Here is an 18,093-nt window from a genome sequence, read left to right on the forward strand (position 1 = left end):
GAACTGATGAGTTTGTTTGTTGAGACCTTTAAACCAATTTCTGTTGTGTCCCTGAAGTTTTACCTTTGTATACTCATTGTTTGTGTAATAAACGAAAGTTTTAAAAGTTTCAAAACTATCTTCCTGCACACTGGCTGTCCAGTTTCAGTCTGTTCCGCAGGAATAGTTCGATTCCATGACAGCAGCAAGTTTAATTTAAATGCAAATCACTAACCTTGAACGTTTCACAGCGATCTATATTCATACACGGGGGGTTTTGTGACCTTGTCGTGCGCGAAATAAGCTTGATTACAGTTCTGACTCAGTGACTATACTGCTCTGTCCTCTGCCCCATACGCTGCCTCGTTGCCGAAGAGCAGAGAGTTCATACGCTTCTCTGTCTGCTCTGTTACCGACAGGGGCACTCGAGGAAGCGCGTGTGCCTTCTTAAGACGTCCCCGCATGTGCCACTGGAACTGAATGTTTTTTGTGTGAGTTTGCCTGGCTGCTATCTGCAATGAGAAACTCCAATAATTGGCTCCGAAAACTGTACGTGAAACGCTGCTCGTTCTAGGAAGGTGGCCGATTCGTGCCCTTCCCTTACTCAACGAACCTCGCACAAGGCAGCGCTATAAATGTACACATACGCATCGAAACTCCCCCCAATGTTCTATTCTCAACTCATTCGTCTAGTTAAGGCGACTGGTGGCATCTGACACATTTGATCGATCTAATTATCCTGCCTGTCTTCCTGCACTGATCCTTCTTATTTTATCTCTCTCTTTAATGCTACTTCTTTTCTTTCTCTATTCCTAATTCCTTGTCATTTTCATCTCTGAGAGGCCAAGTGTAGCGGCGGCGCCGTATCTGAGAGTGTTATTGCGGTAACTAAACATTCACTTCTAAACACAGTAGAAATGCAACTTTAATGTGTTGTAATGCGTCTGAATCAGATGCACAGCAATGCACAGTACTTCATGTTTTATATTGCATGAAACGAATGAAACTCCCTCTTTTCCAGCGAGATTTATTACCGTACCTCATTGAACTTTTGGTAGCGACGATTTAAAAAGTGGCACAGAAAAAATTACATACTTGATGACAGAAATAAATTAAACTTTTATCGTGGAGATTTATGCAGGTAGGGGAAACCGAAATTTCCGAGGACACTAAAGACTGATAACGTACTGTGAAGGTGAAAGAATTTGCTCATTCCAAACCAGCATATATACTACCATTAATCCACCACACTTGATCATAATCAACTGGATCCAACTAAATCCACTTTAACACATCATAATCCACAATCTACTGTAACTAATCCCATGTAATCTCCTCTTAATGCACTACAATCCACGTAAGCCATACTAATCCGACTGAATCTCGCATAATCTATTCTTAATTCATCACAACCCACCAGAACTCTACGGATATTCCGCCGTAATCCACCTTAATAAATCGAAATATACCATTAATCTAAGAGGTCCCGGCACTGAGATTTTGGTACCATCCTTTCAGCAGGAACACCGGGTTTCTTTGCTCATGATCCATACAAGGTTTTCTCCAAAACGTTGCTCAGAAGAAAGCTTTACAGGATAGTTATTACCTTTAAGGGGCAGGGGGCAGAAACAATAGTGCAATAACAATTGCTCGATGAAGGTATGAATGAGACGTACAATACAATATTTGTCTTCAGAGATGAATAGTGTTTCAAGCAATAACAAAAACACAACATTCAAGCAATAGCAATATCAAAGACGGCTAACAGTCATAATAGTAATAAACTCATAGGCAAAAATGAAAGAACAAAGAAGATTGAAAAAAACAACTACATAACTGTCAGCTAAAGGATGTATTACAAAGGTTTATCTGGTTTGAGATTATCAAATGCTCTGACTGTCTCAGTGCGTGCAGCTGGGCGATAAAATTAAATTATATACTAGACTCAGTTGGTGTCTATGCGTCAATTTTCTAATGTAGAAGTAGGTCAAAATTTTCGGAAGGCGACTTTCGATGCTGTGAAAACCATATTTTGTTCTTAAGATTGCCAAGTTCAGGTGTCGTTTCGTCCATTCAGCATTACCTCCACAGCGTAGCCGCTTTTAATTTTAATTTTCCCACCAACAAAATTAACTCTTATCGTCTCTTAAGTTCGTATTCCGTGTACAGGTTAAATATTAGGATTTAAAAAAGTGCGCAGTTTGATATCTATAATTACTATTAAATAATGTGCCTTTCTAAAAGCTAAGTGTCAGCTAATAGCTACTGACACGAAGGTCGCGGTTTGAGAATAAGCGGTAGAGATTAATCTAGAGTCCTCCACTGCAGCGTCAGACGAGCAGCTTAAACTAGTTAAATACGGCATGGATGCCGAACCTGGAGTCCGTTAACCATTCCTTCAGTGGCTCAGATTGTGTACATATTCAGCAAAAGCATAGAGTATAGTAGCAAAGAGCGAAGCACGCCGCTTTGGCAAGTCGACTTTTCTCAACCTTTTTCACTGAAGGATAAGACCGACCCTTCAGTTGCATCATTGTGAATCTCTTTGTCAGGCTTGAGGCTTTTTCTCGTAATTTAAAGCGGCTTTAAACCAATTCCGATTTCTCTGGAACGAAAAGATTTAAAACGAATATAACGAAGTAGTGGCTGTTCCTCTTGGCAATGCCCATCGAAGCCAATGTGCAGGTGCAGACATAAGTAAACGAAGCATGCTTTTCCGTTGAAATTAAAATCATGCCTTCTGCACCGTTGATAAGAAAACTATAATTGTTCAAGTGAAAGAGCACTGGTTTCTACTACCGGTTCGCATATACTATTACTGCCAGTTTCAATTATGCAAAGCGTGAAAAAAAAAAATTGAAAGAAATAGCGTGCTCCGTTTACTTTTGTCAGCACCGGTACTTGATATCACGTTTTCGCGAAGGAATATTTTCCTACAAAGAACTACAACATTCCCCAAAATAACCAAACTGAACGCTTCGCGCAGAGTATATCGATTTGAAACTGCGCCCTAGACTGGCCTACCCGTCCGACGTGGCAGACTGAAATTACAGCGCCTCAGCCTGTCTGTACAGCACCGCACAAAACGCGCAGAAATCCTTCCCCGCCTCTAGCTGTACCCGCATGGTGCGTTTCGACTTAAGCGCGGCAAAATTCTGACACCGACTCACAAATCTTAGACAAAACTCGAATGCACTGCCCGCTGAACGAAGTTGCGCCACGCGAAGCGGTCCAGTGCGCTATGCTGTAGATTGAGGATACCCGAGGTAAACCCAAGGTCACTGGCGTCGCCCCGCTCTGCGAGCGCGCTGTGTCACTCAGGTGCCGTGTTCGGTACAGCTTGCATTTTCGCGGAGAGGTCTCTTGGCTTGGCGTTCAACAGTGCGTAAGATCTTAGCAGCGGTATCGACATTCTGCTCGTTTCACAAAAGCCAGAATATCGACAGCTGTGGTAAAAGGAAGTGCGAGACACCTCAGGCTGTCCAGACAGTGTCCATAATCAAAACAGCTGCATCGGGTGTAAGGAAATGTCAGGTAGTGAAGGGCCTTGAAATAGCTTACGAACACACTACCTGCAACAGCCGGCAATAGAAACGCAACACCAACGCCATCCACCGCAATGTGGAGGAAGCTAAAAATAAAAAGAGATCGGCTGATTTTGAAGTGTATGAGAGCGCTGCCACTTCGCATACACATTGTGGAGAATTGTGGACACTATTGTCGGCCAGTTAAGTGTTGTGGCGAGTGTAGTTGTGTACCATGCAAGAAACCCAAACAAAACTTACTCTCAAACCGTCGCCATTTGCCCGCTTTAAAGCGGCCCCTATGAGCTTCAGCGCCTAAGGTCTCTCCCTCTCATCTTCGCGATTATTTATTTAAGCCCTGTCTCCTAGGGGCTGAAGCCAGTGCGGCAGGGGTAAACGTTGGTGAGGGCAGATGGTAAGGGTAGCATACATTCGGATGGGAAGCAGAGCGAGAGTGTACTTTCTTTGGCAAAGGCACCGAGGTAGCGGGATTGGTTTGTTAGCCACGTAGCGGAGAGACTTTTAGTTTACCGCTACCGCGCACCGTCAGCCCAGCATACGCTGATTGGTCCCTGCGTGCGGAGTCCACTGGAATTTGACAGGAACGAAGCGCTGTCTGTCGCCCTCTGGGTGATCTGCGCATGCGTACTGACGCACGCACGGTAACGGTAAGCGGTAGCGCTAAACTGAAAGTCTATTATGCCATATTTTATGGTCAGAATCTGTGCAAGGTGAGGATAATTCTTATCCTCACTTTTTGAAATTTTTGAAGGCAACCGTACGGCCTCCACTATAAAGGGTGTCTAGCTACACGTAATCAAACTTTTAAAGACCGAATACGGTGCAGCCAATTGAGTCGTGAGCCACACGGCCTAAGCTGTCGTATTTTTTCTATCTCCAAAAGTAATTAATTTGCAAATACTAATTACCTGCCTTTTTAATATTAGGTTCAGAAACAAGGCATCAATACAGATGATTTAGAGCGTTCCGTAAACCGCTGACTAAAATGTTATACCAAGCTACCGTTCACTTAAAATTACTTTTTACTTGCCTGAAACGACAGCTGGCAAAATTAAAAATGACGGCGTTCTTTATCTCGGTTAGGAAAAATCCGGATTAGGTGCGCTATAGAACTTTGCTGCTAACCCGGGTTTCGGGTCGTAGTCTACAACATTATGTAAAAGACTACCTGACACAGATATGAAGCCCCGCTTTAACCAAACCGTACACGAACGTGTATGCATGGCCTAGCCTGTCTAACTCGGGATCCAAGGGTCCCGGAGGGTTCGGATCCCACCTCAAAAGGTCTGCCTAAATTGGCAACAGATTCAAACAAGCATTGGCGAAATCGTGAATTGGGAAAAAACTATGTGACACCAGTGACTCTCCAGCGTCCCTAGACGCGTTTCAAAGAATAACATTCGCTTTTTTTATGCGAAAGCATTTCTTGACTTATGAGTGGAATGGAAAAAGCCCGTCATCAGAACCTGTCATCGCAACCTGCCATCGCAACCTGTCATCAGAGCGTGTCCCCATGAACTGGCACTAAAGAAAAAAATCACGTCACCGTCAAGAATCGAACCACCATCCGAAAAAATTAGCTTGCTCGGCTCAGGCATGAGAGTACTATACAATCGCCACTTTTGTATGTTCAGTGCCTTCAAGGCGCAATAATACAATATAATAAACACACTACAATACAAAGAAAAACTAATCAGCACTAAACAATGCAATTCAGTACAGCCGATTACTGCCCGTGTAAAACTGCAACACACTGTGCAGTAAACATCACCTTCATTGAGTTGCAACTGAAAAAAATCTCGCGCTGAACATTGTCTTCATGAAGCTTCACCTGTTCCACTCCTTTCCTTCATTTAACCTAGGTAAATACTTCATACACACACGCACCATCTGGCCGAGTGCGACCGAGGTACGCTGGCGTAGTGTCGAGCGAATACGCCAGGTGGCATTACAGAACTCGCAATACTTTCGCATTATTTTGCATTTCTGTTTTTCAACCGCTCTCCCCAATGAAGCACTGCGTGTGCATTGGGCGAGAGGCGTGAACGAGCAGCCACTCACGTGGCAGTTTCTGTTAAAGGCCAATAAACAGAGCTACATGAATCGTAAATTTATGAAAATATCGCAGGTACGTGCTTTTCGACATGATCTACAACTTATTTTGCTCCTCAAGCAAGTAATTACAAAGTGAGCTAACTATTTTTTTGTGATAATTAACGTTGGCAACCAAAAATACTCGATACTAGGCCAGGTGACCCTCAACAGCTCTCAACTGTTTTCACACGACTAGAACATCGTGTTTTTAAAAACGTGGTTACATTTAGTCCTGCTACTTGGTTATTTTCGCAAAAGCAGAATGTACATTTGGCCTGAGTTGCATGTGTTGATAACTCCCTTAACATAAGTTTCAGGTGGCGTATACTGATAGCTCGCCACTTTGTTTTTGTTGTACACGGATGCACGTAGGCCTATCCACGATTGTCATAACAAATCAGTGGTTATGACAAAGAGACCCTAGGACCTCTTCGACTTTTTTATATGAAGTCAAGCTCCATGTTAATCCCCCCCGTCGTTAAGCGATGTGGTGCCGCGCACTCCAGCCGACTACAATATAAATCGATCAGTGTCAATACTGCGAAAAAGAGTATCTCCTATAAGCGAAGGGCGCTGTATGTGCAGCGGAAGAGCTATATTAAGCCTTTCCGAAACCCCGCTTCATCTCTTCACCTTGATATGGCGTAGTTTTACTGCTGCAACATCATGGCTAAGATAGGGCCACTAATTTAGCGTGACAAATTTCTTCATCATCACAAACCGCATTAAGAGTCAAGTAGGTGACCGTGCAGCAGTGAGGCTATGTGCAGCAAACGAAAAAAATGTAACCACAGAGCACAGCCACTGGGTGAAACGTTCCAAGCTTATCGCATTGCCGGCAATGACACATTGTTTGTAGCGCAGCAAGGAGTGGACAGAGGAGGGAAATAAAGCCATTGATGCCGCGATAGGCACTTATCGCTGAGAACTCCAACTACATAAATTGCCTTCAAGATATTTTGGTAGTTGGAGCCACTAACGAGGAACACTTCACAAAACGCATTTTGCCTCTTGTATAAATATTTACCATACCCCCCGATGTTTGTTTTCCTGTTTCGATTACGAGCAAGAATGTAGTCGCCATACCTTTGTGCAAAGGGCGGTCGATGTCGAATTCAGTGGTCGCCGAGTGATTTTGAAGGTTCTTAGCTGTGCCATGCCCGAAGACGACTAAAAGAGCCGTTGCCAGGAACCACAGCGACCACGGCCTACCGTGCAGGACTCCGTAGGCCCAAAGCGCGCTCCCAGAGCGCGACCCATGGCCCATAACACGCTGGCCCTGCAATTGTAAGACGAGAACGAACGTTTTTCCCTCGCCGTGCTTTGAAAAACATCCTTTACTCGCAGCTTCCGATTCATTTGCAGTACGCACTGTGCATCGCGTTTTTTCTAGATTCGTCAAATTCGCACCGACAGCTGCATTTATTTAGGTTTAACGACGCTATCCTGAGATAACTAGTGAGGCCCTGAGGCAGTGAAACCCCCACAACATTCGCCGGGGCGCAATCTTTTGTTTCACGCATGCGCGATGGCATAAGTGCATCAAATTCCACTTCTCGTCTCCACGCCCATCTGCAACAGCAGCTCGAAATGGGCACTAAACAAAACTTAAAAAAGAACAACAGGACCAGCGGGTTTGATTGTGATTTAATACGTCCGCACAATATTATCGTATTTTGGCGCATTCTCACAACGAAAGATCACGCGCCGTCGATTATCTAATACGGATCCCTGAGCCACTGAAGGCACTTTGGCGAAGTCAGAGTGTGCCGCCACGCACCACGTGATAGGCACATAGTAAATCAAACACATGGTAGAAAAATTTAGAGGTGGTGGTGGTGGAGGTGACAAACATTTATTTACTCTTTGTACAAGGAGGTGTTTGGACCGAGGCCCTATAGGCCCAGACCCTCATCAATCTATGTGGAGCTCCTATTCCGGAGCCCCAATGGCGTCTAACGCCGCTCGCGCCCTGGCGACCGAATGTCCGCTGGGACTGTAGGTCATGGCAGCTGAGCAGCGCCGCCTCCCAGGCCTCCCTAGAAGGGTGAGTAATGAAGGATTGGGAATGGTGGGAATTGGATGGACAGCCCCAGACCATGTAGAAAACGTCCAAGGTCGCTCCACACAGGCTGCAGCCCCCATCAAAGTATGTATTGAAGTGCTTCAATACTGCCGGGACGGGAGTAGACGGAACAGTGCCTTTAACACCGCTTTATCATTCCCCGAATTTTAGGGTCTGATAGACTTGCACAGAGATTGGCAAAGTTTTAAACACCTTTAGCTGCTTTGGTTTTAGGGGAAAGTAAGACGCAGATCTGTCTCACTTCTTGATCGACATCTACACTTATAACTAACGGAAAACAGCTACGCTTACAACTAACGGAATCCCTATCGCAAACTAACCCACCGCATTACTAGCAGATGTGAGCTAAATGGGAAGAAAACTCGCATGGCACACCCCCTGAACGCTGCACAACGAACGGTTCCGTCAAAACTTTTACATGAAATCATGTGCTTATTTCCCGAGACGTTTTCCCCAATTCTGGGTTGTGGCATCGAAAGAAGCAACGGTGACGCCTATTGAACTGAAAGAGCTGTGTAGCCTATCACGTAAAAATATAATATGCTCGCGAACGTCATTGAACACCGTATACCGAAGCGCGTAAGACAGATTCCCTGCCGCTTCATTAGGTAACTAAGCCATCGCCTCAAGAGGGGCATGTGATAAACAGTTACTTTCATGCGCTGCGTGTTGCCATCTTCATCAACTTCCACTCGTGAGCAAGTCATTCCCAAAGCAAGCTCACTCAGGCACTTGAACATGCAAGCCAAAATTTAAACGCACATTGCCAGATCCGCTTGGAAAGTTGAGCCGCGCCGCAAGCTCTAACGACTTTTTGGACTGTTCTACTTTTTTACTGTGAGAAACAGCAAAAATAGAAAGTAAATACTGCCATCTACTTTCCCTTTCTACATCGGGGGCCTTTTGCAACTCCAAAGATTTCGGCGGCTAATGCCACTCATCTCATGCTGATTGGTGTACTAAGCCGCTCAGCTTAGCTCTACCATATTTTTAATCGATGGCCTTTACCCTCGTCCAGAAACGCCGCATGACTCGATATTTGTAGATGTGTCATGTGGCTAGAGACTAGTTAAGCTGCTCTAACCTCCCTCTTTCAGTGCGAAGCACCATTGCATAGCATGCGCCCAAGGATTCTCCTTGTCAAAAAACTGAATTTGACTAAATCGCTAAAATGATGTACTGAAACCTGAGAAGGCAAAATTCCTCCAGAAAAGGCACAATTTGTGGTGCGAGTGAAACCTTCACATGGTGAGGACAAGCTTATAGGATTTCAATGTACCCAATATCACGGAATTAAATGTGCTGCTTCTTTGTTCACCCGCCCGGTATCGCAGATGGGTCAGTCAGCTAGTGGGTACCCGTCCTGTAGACATTTCCATACAGCCGTCACTAGACTTATGTTATCTACTCTGCACCCATCTAGATAAACGGTTTCTTCAAGTGCCTTTCCCGAAGAAAGGCTAAAGTTTATGGTCGAATTTATGCCTCCTCTCAGTGCTTGTTGCCGGCTTGCCTTCCTTGCGCTCCAAAGAAATAAGCCCAAAGTATTTTTTTTTCTGCGCGTTGCCATTGGAGATAATGGTCACCTCAGTGCGCTATATATGCTATACATAGCAACAAATCTGAGGTCGTCGGCATCAGCGCAGTTAACTGCTACAGTGACCGTCGAAGAAATCTTGGTGGACCGTCTTTGCTTCACTAATGTAATGCATCATCATGATCATCATCAGCCTGATTATACCCACTGCAGGGCGAAGGCCTCTCCCATATTTCTCCACTTAACCCGGTTCTGTGCTAGCTGCATCCACTTGACCCCTGTGAACTTCTTAATCTCATCCGCCCACCTAACTTTCTGCCGCCCCCTGCAACGCTTTCCTTCCCTTGGAATCCAGTTTGTTACCCTCAGCGACCATCGGTTATCCTCTCTTCGCACTATGTGTCCTGCCCATGCCCATTTCTTCTTTTTGATTTCCACTAGAATGTCAGTAGCTTGAGTTATTTCTCTGACCCAATCTGCACGCTTCCTATCTCTTAATGTTGCCCTTACCATTTTTCGTTCCATAGCCCTCTGGGTTGTCCTCAACTTAAGTAGAACTCTCTTGGTTAGCCTCCATGTTTCAGCCCCATAGATGAAATGTAATGCATTTCACCTCATATTCCGTATCACTCGGCAGTCTTTTGGCGTGACACTTCAGTAATATTTGCTGTCTCCAGCAGCGTATTTAAGTCAGAAACGATTGTGGGCTAAGAACTGGGGTTTTAATCATTCCTTTACTGTCGTTAGGCAGTGATGCTCCATGCCAAAACCGAAAATTCTTTTAATTGGACCCGGCACCTGAAGAACTGGATTGTTCTTGTGTGGATTATTAAGTTCATCTGTTAGAGCGGTAGTTCTACTCAATGCAAAATTGCTCACCAGAATGTGTCTGTTTTCACCTTGAGTTAACCTTGAGAAATATCGCATAACAACAGAGTGTATTTTATTTACACTAAGGTACAGGTGTACATAGTTCACCAACTACATCACCGTGGCGACTAATATCCACCATTTTGGATTTAAATTTTGACCTTCAGCTCTAAATATTGGTACATGTGTTAGGTATAGAAAAAAGAAAGAACATATGCGCTAGGAGCAGAGGACGTTGAGTGTAGGCCCTTCTTGGCGTGCTCGTTGAACCGCTGTAGTAGCTCAGCGCTTCTGCATTGTGTACTTCTGTGTAACAACCGTTACACATCTGATGGAGCCCTGCTATCTACGCTTCCCCATTTGCGTATGTTTAAGAGATAACCACGGATCTTGCACCGGTCCATCAGCGCCCAAGCCACCGCCTCCGCGGTGAGTCACCTTAATTTGGGCCCCTTGCTAGCCCTACAAGGACGTCGCAGTCCTGACCATCGATCCCACTAGAAATCCTCTACCACCCGCCGCGAACACCGCTATCTTTTCACGGCAACGCGTACGAAGATGCGGAAAATTGGCTGAAAAACTTCGAGCGGGTCACCCGCTACAACGGATGAAGCAACTAGTGTGAACTCCGCAATGCGTATTTCACGCTCAAGAAGTGGGCTCGAGAACTACGAGAACACTCTTTCAACCTGGGAAACATTTCGCAGCAATCTCCTAAGCACACTCCTCAACGCAGACCACCGAGAGAATGCTGACGCTGCTTTGCGCTCCCATAACCAGCGGACGAACGAAAGCGTCCTAACGTATGTGGAGGACATGACGCATGAGAGAAGCTTCGCCACCTCATGCGTGGGGTAAAGAAAGAGCTGCTCGCGGGCCTTGTGCGCAGTCCACCACATACTGTTGCGGATTTTCTCACCGAGGCGACCATCATGGAGACGGCGCTCCTACAACGAGCCCGTCAATAGTCGGGACGTAAGCACTCTTGGGCCCACTATTTTGTGAATGTCGCAAGGGAAGGAAGCGGTCGTTTCACGTGACCTGATCCGGTTGGTCATCAGGGAGGAATTACAAGCCCTTCAGCTGCCTTCCAGCGCGCCTGCTTTCACACCATCGTCGGAAGTCACCCGGAACGAGGTGCGTCTGACAAGGCAGCAGCAGAAAGTTTCTGAGGTTCATCGCCAGCTTGAGTCAAATCTACACATGCATAGGTCCTCTGTCAGGCAACTGCCAGACAACGAATCCACCGTCAGCAGCAGATCGACGCTGACCGTTACAACCTGGGGCGCCGCTCCGTTGCCAACTCCTTAAGCAAGTATGTTTAGGTCTGGACGCCGGTTCGTCGCCGTGGGCTGTCGGAGAAGTTGCTGCGGCGCTACTTCAGCCTTTACCTTGTTGTCGGCCTCCTCAGCGACGTACAGTACGAAGATTCACCAGCCTCACCAGGCTTCTCATCTCACAACACCAAGCACCACGATGTTATGCACTTTGTGCAAATGAAACCCTAATGCAAGCGACCTGACTATAAACCTTCAGAACGGCTACAGTTCATTACATGATGCCAGACTGTTGTTCTAACTGTTGTGCATTTTTTCTCTCCGCCCTTCAACACTGCAGAGGAGGAGATAGTGACGCATGATTCCGTTTTCTCAGCCTAGGGTCCTGTCAGCAGCATCACCTAGCTAGGAAAAAAAACAGTTGTGGTTAAGCTCTGGTTAACCCTAGTTGAATTTTGATAGCAAAGGCGGAAGCTTCATTTGCTTGCTACATTATTCCCCTATCACACCCTATCAGCGTAAGGTGCTACATTATTGGGGACACTTAAGCTATTCTTTAAGAGCATGACGCGAGAGCGTAAGCTACCAGCCCACATATAAATGAGAAGGGTTCAATGCTGCTGAACCGAATGTGGAGCGAAAGCATTATTGTTGTTGTTGTTGTTCTCCTCTAATTTGATGGCACATACAGCTGCCGGTGAGCGAGCGTTCTTATTCTTCGCGGCTGTTCAAGGTCAAACGTTGCCCTTCCCGGGACGACGCGATGGGCCGAAAGCCGGCGCAGTATTGAATAAAAGCAGGAACTTGACGAAAACGAAAAAGAGCAATTGAAAATGCCTCTCCCGTCGGTCGCATCTGTAGCGCAGTGGATTAGAGCTACACTTTAGAATGCAGAAAAGAAATATTCAAGTCCCTTTTGCCGTATTTTCTTTTTACTTTCTTATTGACATTTTACAAGCAACCACACCACATTAGCTGGAGTGTTTTCCCTTTTAGGTTGCGTTATGGAATGCTTTTGTATCTAAGCAGCCGTAAAATCAGCGGTGAACAGAGCCAAGAGGTGACATCACGTGTTACGGTGCGGCAACGATGGCACCATGCAATTAACTTCCCCAAAATCATTAAACGCTTCCCATGAATATGTGTTACCTTTTAAGCAGCGTTACGAAAACGTGTTGAGCCGAAAACACCGTTTAACTTAGCCAACAGACGACCAGGGAGGAAGTTGCACCCTACCGTGGAAAGATCGGAATCACGCGGCAGTGACAAGTGTATTAGGTGTAGAAGAAGAAAGAACACATGCGGTAGGAGTGGAGGATTTATAACGAAGTAGAAGAAGAAGAGTAGAGGATATTGAAGTGTAGCTGTGTGGTGCGGCGTTCGTCCGTTCAGTTTAGTCATTCAGTCGTGTCCGACTCTTCATGACCCTATGGACCATGTCACACCACGCTTTCCGGTCTCTCACTATCTTCCTAACATCACATAACTTCATCTGCAGTGCCTCGAGGATGCCATCTAACCAACGCGTTCGCTGCCTACCCTTCTCCGGCGACCCTCAACCTTTTCCAACATCAAATCTTTCTGCAGCGACTCCTTTCTTCTCATCTGATGACCAAAGTAGCTGAGCTTTAACTTTAGAATTTGACCCTCCAATGAGCAGTCAGGGTTTATGGTCGACAATATCGACTGATTTGATGTTCTGGCAGTCCAAGGAACTCTCGAGTCTTCGCCAGCACCACAATTCAAACGCGTCAATTCTTCGGCGGTCAGCCTTCTTCACAGTCCAACTCTCGCATCCATACATCACAACTGGAAAGACCATCGCACGAGTTATACGGATCTTGGTTGGCAGTGTAATGTCTCTGCTCTTTACTAGGCGGAAAAGGCTAACCATTGCTCTCTTTCCCAGAAGCAGGCGTCTCCTAATTTCAAGGCTGCAGTCTCCTTCCGAGGTAATCTTGGAGCCCAAGAAGAGAAAATCTGTCACAGCTTCCACTTCTTGTCCCTTGATGCTCCAGGACTTGATAGGGCAAGACGCCATGATCTTCGTCTTTTTAATGTTCAGTTTAAGCCCAAACTTCTCACTCTCTTCTTGTACGCGCATCAGAAGCCTCTTGAGTTCCACTTCACTTTCTGCCATTAAAGTGGTATCATCCGCATATCTAAGGTTGTTGATACGTTTTCCATCAATCTTCACTCCAGCTGAAGACTCGTCCAGACCGGCCTTCCTCATGATGCACTCTGCATATAGGTTAAATAGGCAGGGCGACAGTATGCAGCCTTGCCTCACTCCTTTCTCGATCGGAAAGCAATCAATACGACCATGCCCAGTTCTGACTGTGGCCTCTTGTCCTTCATACAAGTTCCTGAGGAGACAGATCGAGGAAGCGCCAAATGAAAGGCATAACACGGACGCTTGGATCGGACGGCTGGCGGAGTCAGCTTCGTATATGCTGGTTAATTGGTTGGTTTGGTGGATTTAACGTCCCAAAGCGACTCAAGCTATGAGAGACGCCGTAGTGGAGGACTCCGGAAATTTCCACCACCTGGGGTTCTTTAACGTGCACTGAAAACGCACAGCACACGAGCATCTTGCTTTTCGCCTTCATCGAAAAGCGGCCGCCGAGGCCAGGATTCGATCCCCCTTCCTTGGGAACAGTAGTCGAGCGCCTTAACCACTGCGCCACCCCGGTGGGGTGGCTTCGTATATGCGTGAATCGCATGGTGAAGTCATCGGTCATGACCGCATGTGACATCATGATAACATCACGTCCGGTCATGGTTACGTCATTACTGCGAACACATTCAGCTGCGTACAACAGACGAAACATTTTCCGGCTTGAACAGCATCGCTGTTAAAAATGGAGTAGCGAAGTACTTTCCTGCCTCGATCGATATACTGAAAATATGAACTGCTTTCGCAGATGAGACAAGTCGAAGTTTTTTTCAGTAGCCGTAATTATTTACGATGTAAACAATGTAAAGTCACGAATGCGCATACCAAAGTGAAACAAAAGAACGTATCCCTTTCTTAATCGTACTGCAAGAAACACAAGGCGGGTAATTTCATACGTGACTTCGCCTGAAATGTTCGATGCCCTTCACAGCGAAAGCAGATTAGATTACATCTATGAATTGTACCCCACGGAAGCACAGTTACTGTATCTGGACGTTCTTTACGGTGACCACACCCGTTGCAGTGCATTTGCAGCATCCCGATGCTTCAAATCTCAAACGTGCGCTGCTGGATAATCACATAACGCCAAAACACAAAAAGCATCGTTGAAAACAAAATTGAAGAAGAAATTAAATTCATAGAGCAGCGAGCAAGCCACCTCCGAAGCCTTGCGTTCTTGGACGTCCATGGTGGATGAAGGGTAGGGTCATCAGCTTTCCCAGTGGGAAACTCTATGCCTTTTACCCCTGACTTTTCATAAACAACCGCGACGTGGCGTCAAAGTTATTTGACGTCATCGCCTGTCTTTTGTATCAATAAACTGTGGCCCAGGAGCGCGCTCTAGCTAAGTTTAACCTAATTTCACGGAATAAACATTGCTCCGCATCAGTTAAAAATACACGATAAACCGCGATGAACCCCGCTAAACCGAACTACCGCTCGTCCAACTAGATTCAACCATAAGTTAATTCGTTACGTCTACTACTGTCAATATGCTGCATTTTTGTAGGCCTCTCCTATTTGGGGCATACCGAAGCCAGTCGTTTTGTATAAATAAATAAAGAAATAAAAATTTCAATCTCTGGTCTTTCTTATCTACAGCGGTTTGAAAAAAAAAACCTATCTTGAAAGCACAAATGAAAATCCTGATTCTTAATATTTCTAAAAACCAATTTTATTGCGAAAGTAATACTATACTCTAGGTTTCGAGCCTTCAGCGTAGCGCGGCCGGTAGCCACGTCTTACCCACGTGACGCTGTGACGTAACACCCCACGTGGGCTAGCAGGAGCTGCCAAGTTGGGTCTCTCGTTTCACGTGGGACGGTTATGTCACAATCAGCCTGCTAGGACCCTGACATTCACGTTACCCCTATAGGCCACTAAGGCACGTTCATACGGCTTGGTTAAAGCGGGGCTTTATATGTGAGCTGAGGAAGAAGAAAAAGAAAAGAAGAAGAACGCTCGGTCACCCGCAGCTAATGCTTTCGCTCAATATTTGGTTCAGCAGCGTTGAACCCCTTGTAATTTTTTTTTTTTTTTGCATGAAACATGCCGGAGGTTTATAGGCCCCACAGTACAGAGTAAACGATAACAGAAGAATGTAGCCAAAAGCTCTTACCCAGGACTTGGAATTCTGCTTGTCAGCGCACGAGAGCCTTATTATTTCATCTACGTAGGCACGTTGTCGTTCAGCTGGAAGAGAAGCACGCGACACTAGCAAGAACCAGCCCGTACTAAAGTATACGAAAGCCATGTATACGCACAGCAATTTTCTTCTCATTAACGTGCTGACTTTCTTGAAGCTATTCACTTCAGTTCTCGTTTTCATTTCACCATACATCGTACTGACGCCAAATGCCTATCTATGAAGCAAGAAACAACCATTAAATAGTTTTTTCCGAGAACTGCGTGGCGTCTTTCTTGCTTTGTCAATGTCGTTTCGACAATGGGAGCATCGCCATTTACTTATGACGGTGCCCTAATAATGTAGCAATGCCTCCCTATAGTTTCAAACCGCCGATGCCACATGTGTACCTTGCAAGACTTCCAACGTCTTAGAACTCTGAAAATAAACAGTATATGTTACCTTGCACGGCAAATTCATTCGAAAAAAAAAAAGAAATCACCCTCAAAAGTAATTAAAAGTTAAAAATGTTATTCTACACCGAAGTGTGAAGTTTTGCTACGCGTAGTAATCGCACTTCCCGTGCTTTTACTGCTTTTCAATTCCTACAAAAATAGTGCTCTCTTTGTGCGAGTAAACTAGGTGATAAAAAATTGTAGAGGTTCAACTATTCATTCTCAGGCATTAGCCATCGGCTGCAGCCGCAGTCGCTGCCACCCGCTTCGATCTTGGCTCGCTCCCGCACTTGGTAAGCTTGTGGGCAACGGGATAGCCTGGCTTCTCGTTGTTCGGCAGCCTCTCTGGAACGAATGTGGCCGCTGTATATAGTAAGATGGCGTATGTGTATGCCGTATTTTCTTAGTTTAAATGAAAGAGCGGCGCAGGTGAACCATAGTCATGAAGACGACAATGTTCACTACACATCGCAAAAGTGTATTGGCAGTTGGAACGTGATGAAGACGACAATGTTTGCTGCACAGCGTGATAGTGTACTGCTCTTTTACATGATGCGTGATCGGCTGCAGCAATAGCATAGTTTAGTTTAGTTAGTTTAGTTACTCCGTGCCTGGGCACGATATTGACGACGACGATGTTTGCTGCACAGCGCGAGATAAAGCAACATGAGGCGTACGAGTACGTGGCGCCATCTGTGCAAAGCATGAGGGGTAGGTGCAAGAATAAAGCATTATTCCAAGGAATAACAGAGTAACACGTTATTCCTCGCAAATAAACGCAGCAGAGCTAACGCTCTAAAGAATGGGCCTTAACGCCACCGGAAGACATATTAAGGGTCACCTTATACTTTTCTGAGCCAGACTTAGGTTCTACCTCAAATATCTACTTCCGAACGCACGGTACCTATATTAACATTAAGGACTTGCAGGCAGGCACCTATGCACAGCAAAAATCTAGAACGTGCTAAAAGTTGAGTTCCCATTTTCGTCACAAGGAAACAGCTTCCAAAGGCACAATTTCACCAAAGCAAGAAGCTTGGTTTCATGTTTAGGGGAATCCCAGAAAGTGGGACAGATTTCTAATAAGAAAGTAGATGTTTATTAGTATTTCATCAGCCAACCAAAGGCCAGCATACATGTAAAAAAGAAAGCTAGACAGATGAATCGCTTTTCCCTGCAACCGTTTAGCTGCGCTTGGGTGAATGTCAATGAGTAATCACTTCCCAAACGGCAAACTTCCACACCTACCATATAGAAGACGCAGAAAGAGTCAATTTTCACGATACGACAGTACGTATCATTAAATTTCGAAATGCATAAATATTCGGGCGAAGTGGTGATTATTCGCATTTAAAATAGCGCGAACCAGACTATTGACTACAGAGTCACACAAACGTGCGTTTGTACGCTTGTAGGATTCTAGCCAAGGTTACACACAGCTAAATAGGCACAGAGGAGAGCACTACCGAACTATTGTTCGGAACAAAAGACGAACTGATTTTTTGGCTACTGCTGTAAATGTTAAAGTTCGTCCGGCAAGAAATCACCAATTTTTGGTTGAGAACATTTAATTTAATTTTTTCCCTCCACTCGATTCAAATTTGTGATGTCTACACTGAGGACGACATGGTTGCCACCGCTTTTAAATGAATGGCCTCTGGGAATCGTGCCGAAAGTTCGTTGCTGAAGCCCGTAGATCGCCTGCAAAAATTGTCCGGTGATAACAGTCAGCGCAAGTACTTAAACCTAATTTGTAAACATATTCACTTCACTCGTAGCTCCGGTAGGCGTCAACCATATGAGAGTTATAGCACAGCTCAGGCGTACAAAGGGGGACACTATCAGGAGACGTATACCGGTTTATCGGACGCCAGAAATACCAGCACATTGGTCGCACCTGAGCATGCGGAGGAGGCATTCTGTACTCTTGATACGTCTCCCTTATGCTA

General features: G+C 45.5%; 1 protein-coding gene across 3 annotated transcripts in view; it reads right to left on the bottom strand.

The window, feature by feature from the left end:
• LOC146199443 (sodium/potassium/calcium exchanger 5-like) overlaps positions 1 to 18,093 on the bottom strand; it is an 84,740-nt gene that overhangs the window by 24,706 nt on the left and 41,941 nt on the right. For 2 of the 3 annotated variants that reach the window (XM_084594931.1, XM_084594929.1), the window contains exon 2: positions 6,705 to 6,897. In XM_084594931.1, coding sequence (XP_084451057.1) covers positions 6,705 to 6,885 — 181 coding nt within the window. In that variant the 5' untranslated portion in view covers positions 6,886 to 6,897. Of the gene's footprint in view, positions 1 to 6,704; positions 6,898 to 15,683; positions 15,758 to 18,093 lie in introns of all 3 variants that reach the window. The other variant, XM_084594930.1, reaches the window with a different exon arrangement.

Source organism: Amblyomma maculatum, chromosome 2 (assembly GCF_055883805.1).
Source record: "Amblyomma maculatum isolate TAMU_Amacu chromosome 2, ASM5588380v1, whole genome shotgun sequence".
NCBI classification, from domain to species: Eukaryota; Metazoa; Arthropoda; class Arachnida; order Ixodida; family Ixodidae; genus Amblyomma; species Amblyomma maculatum.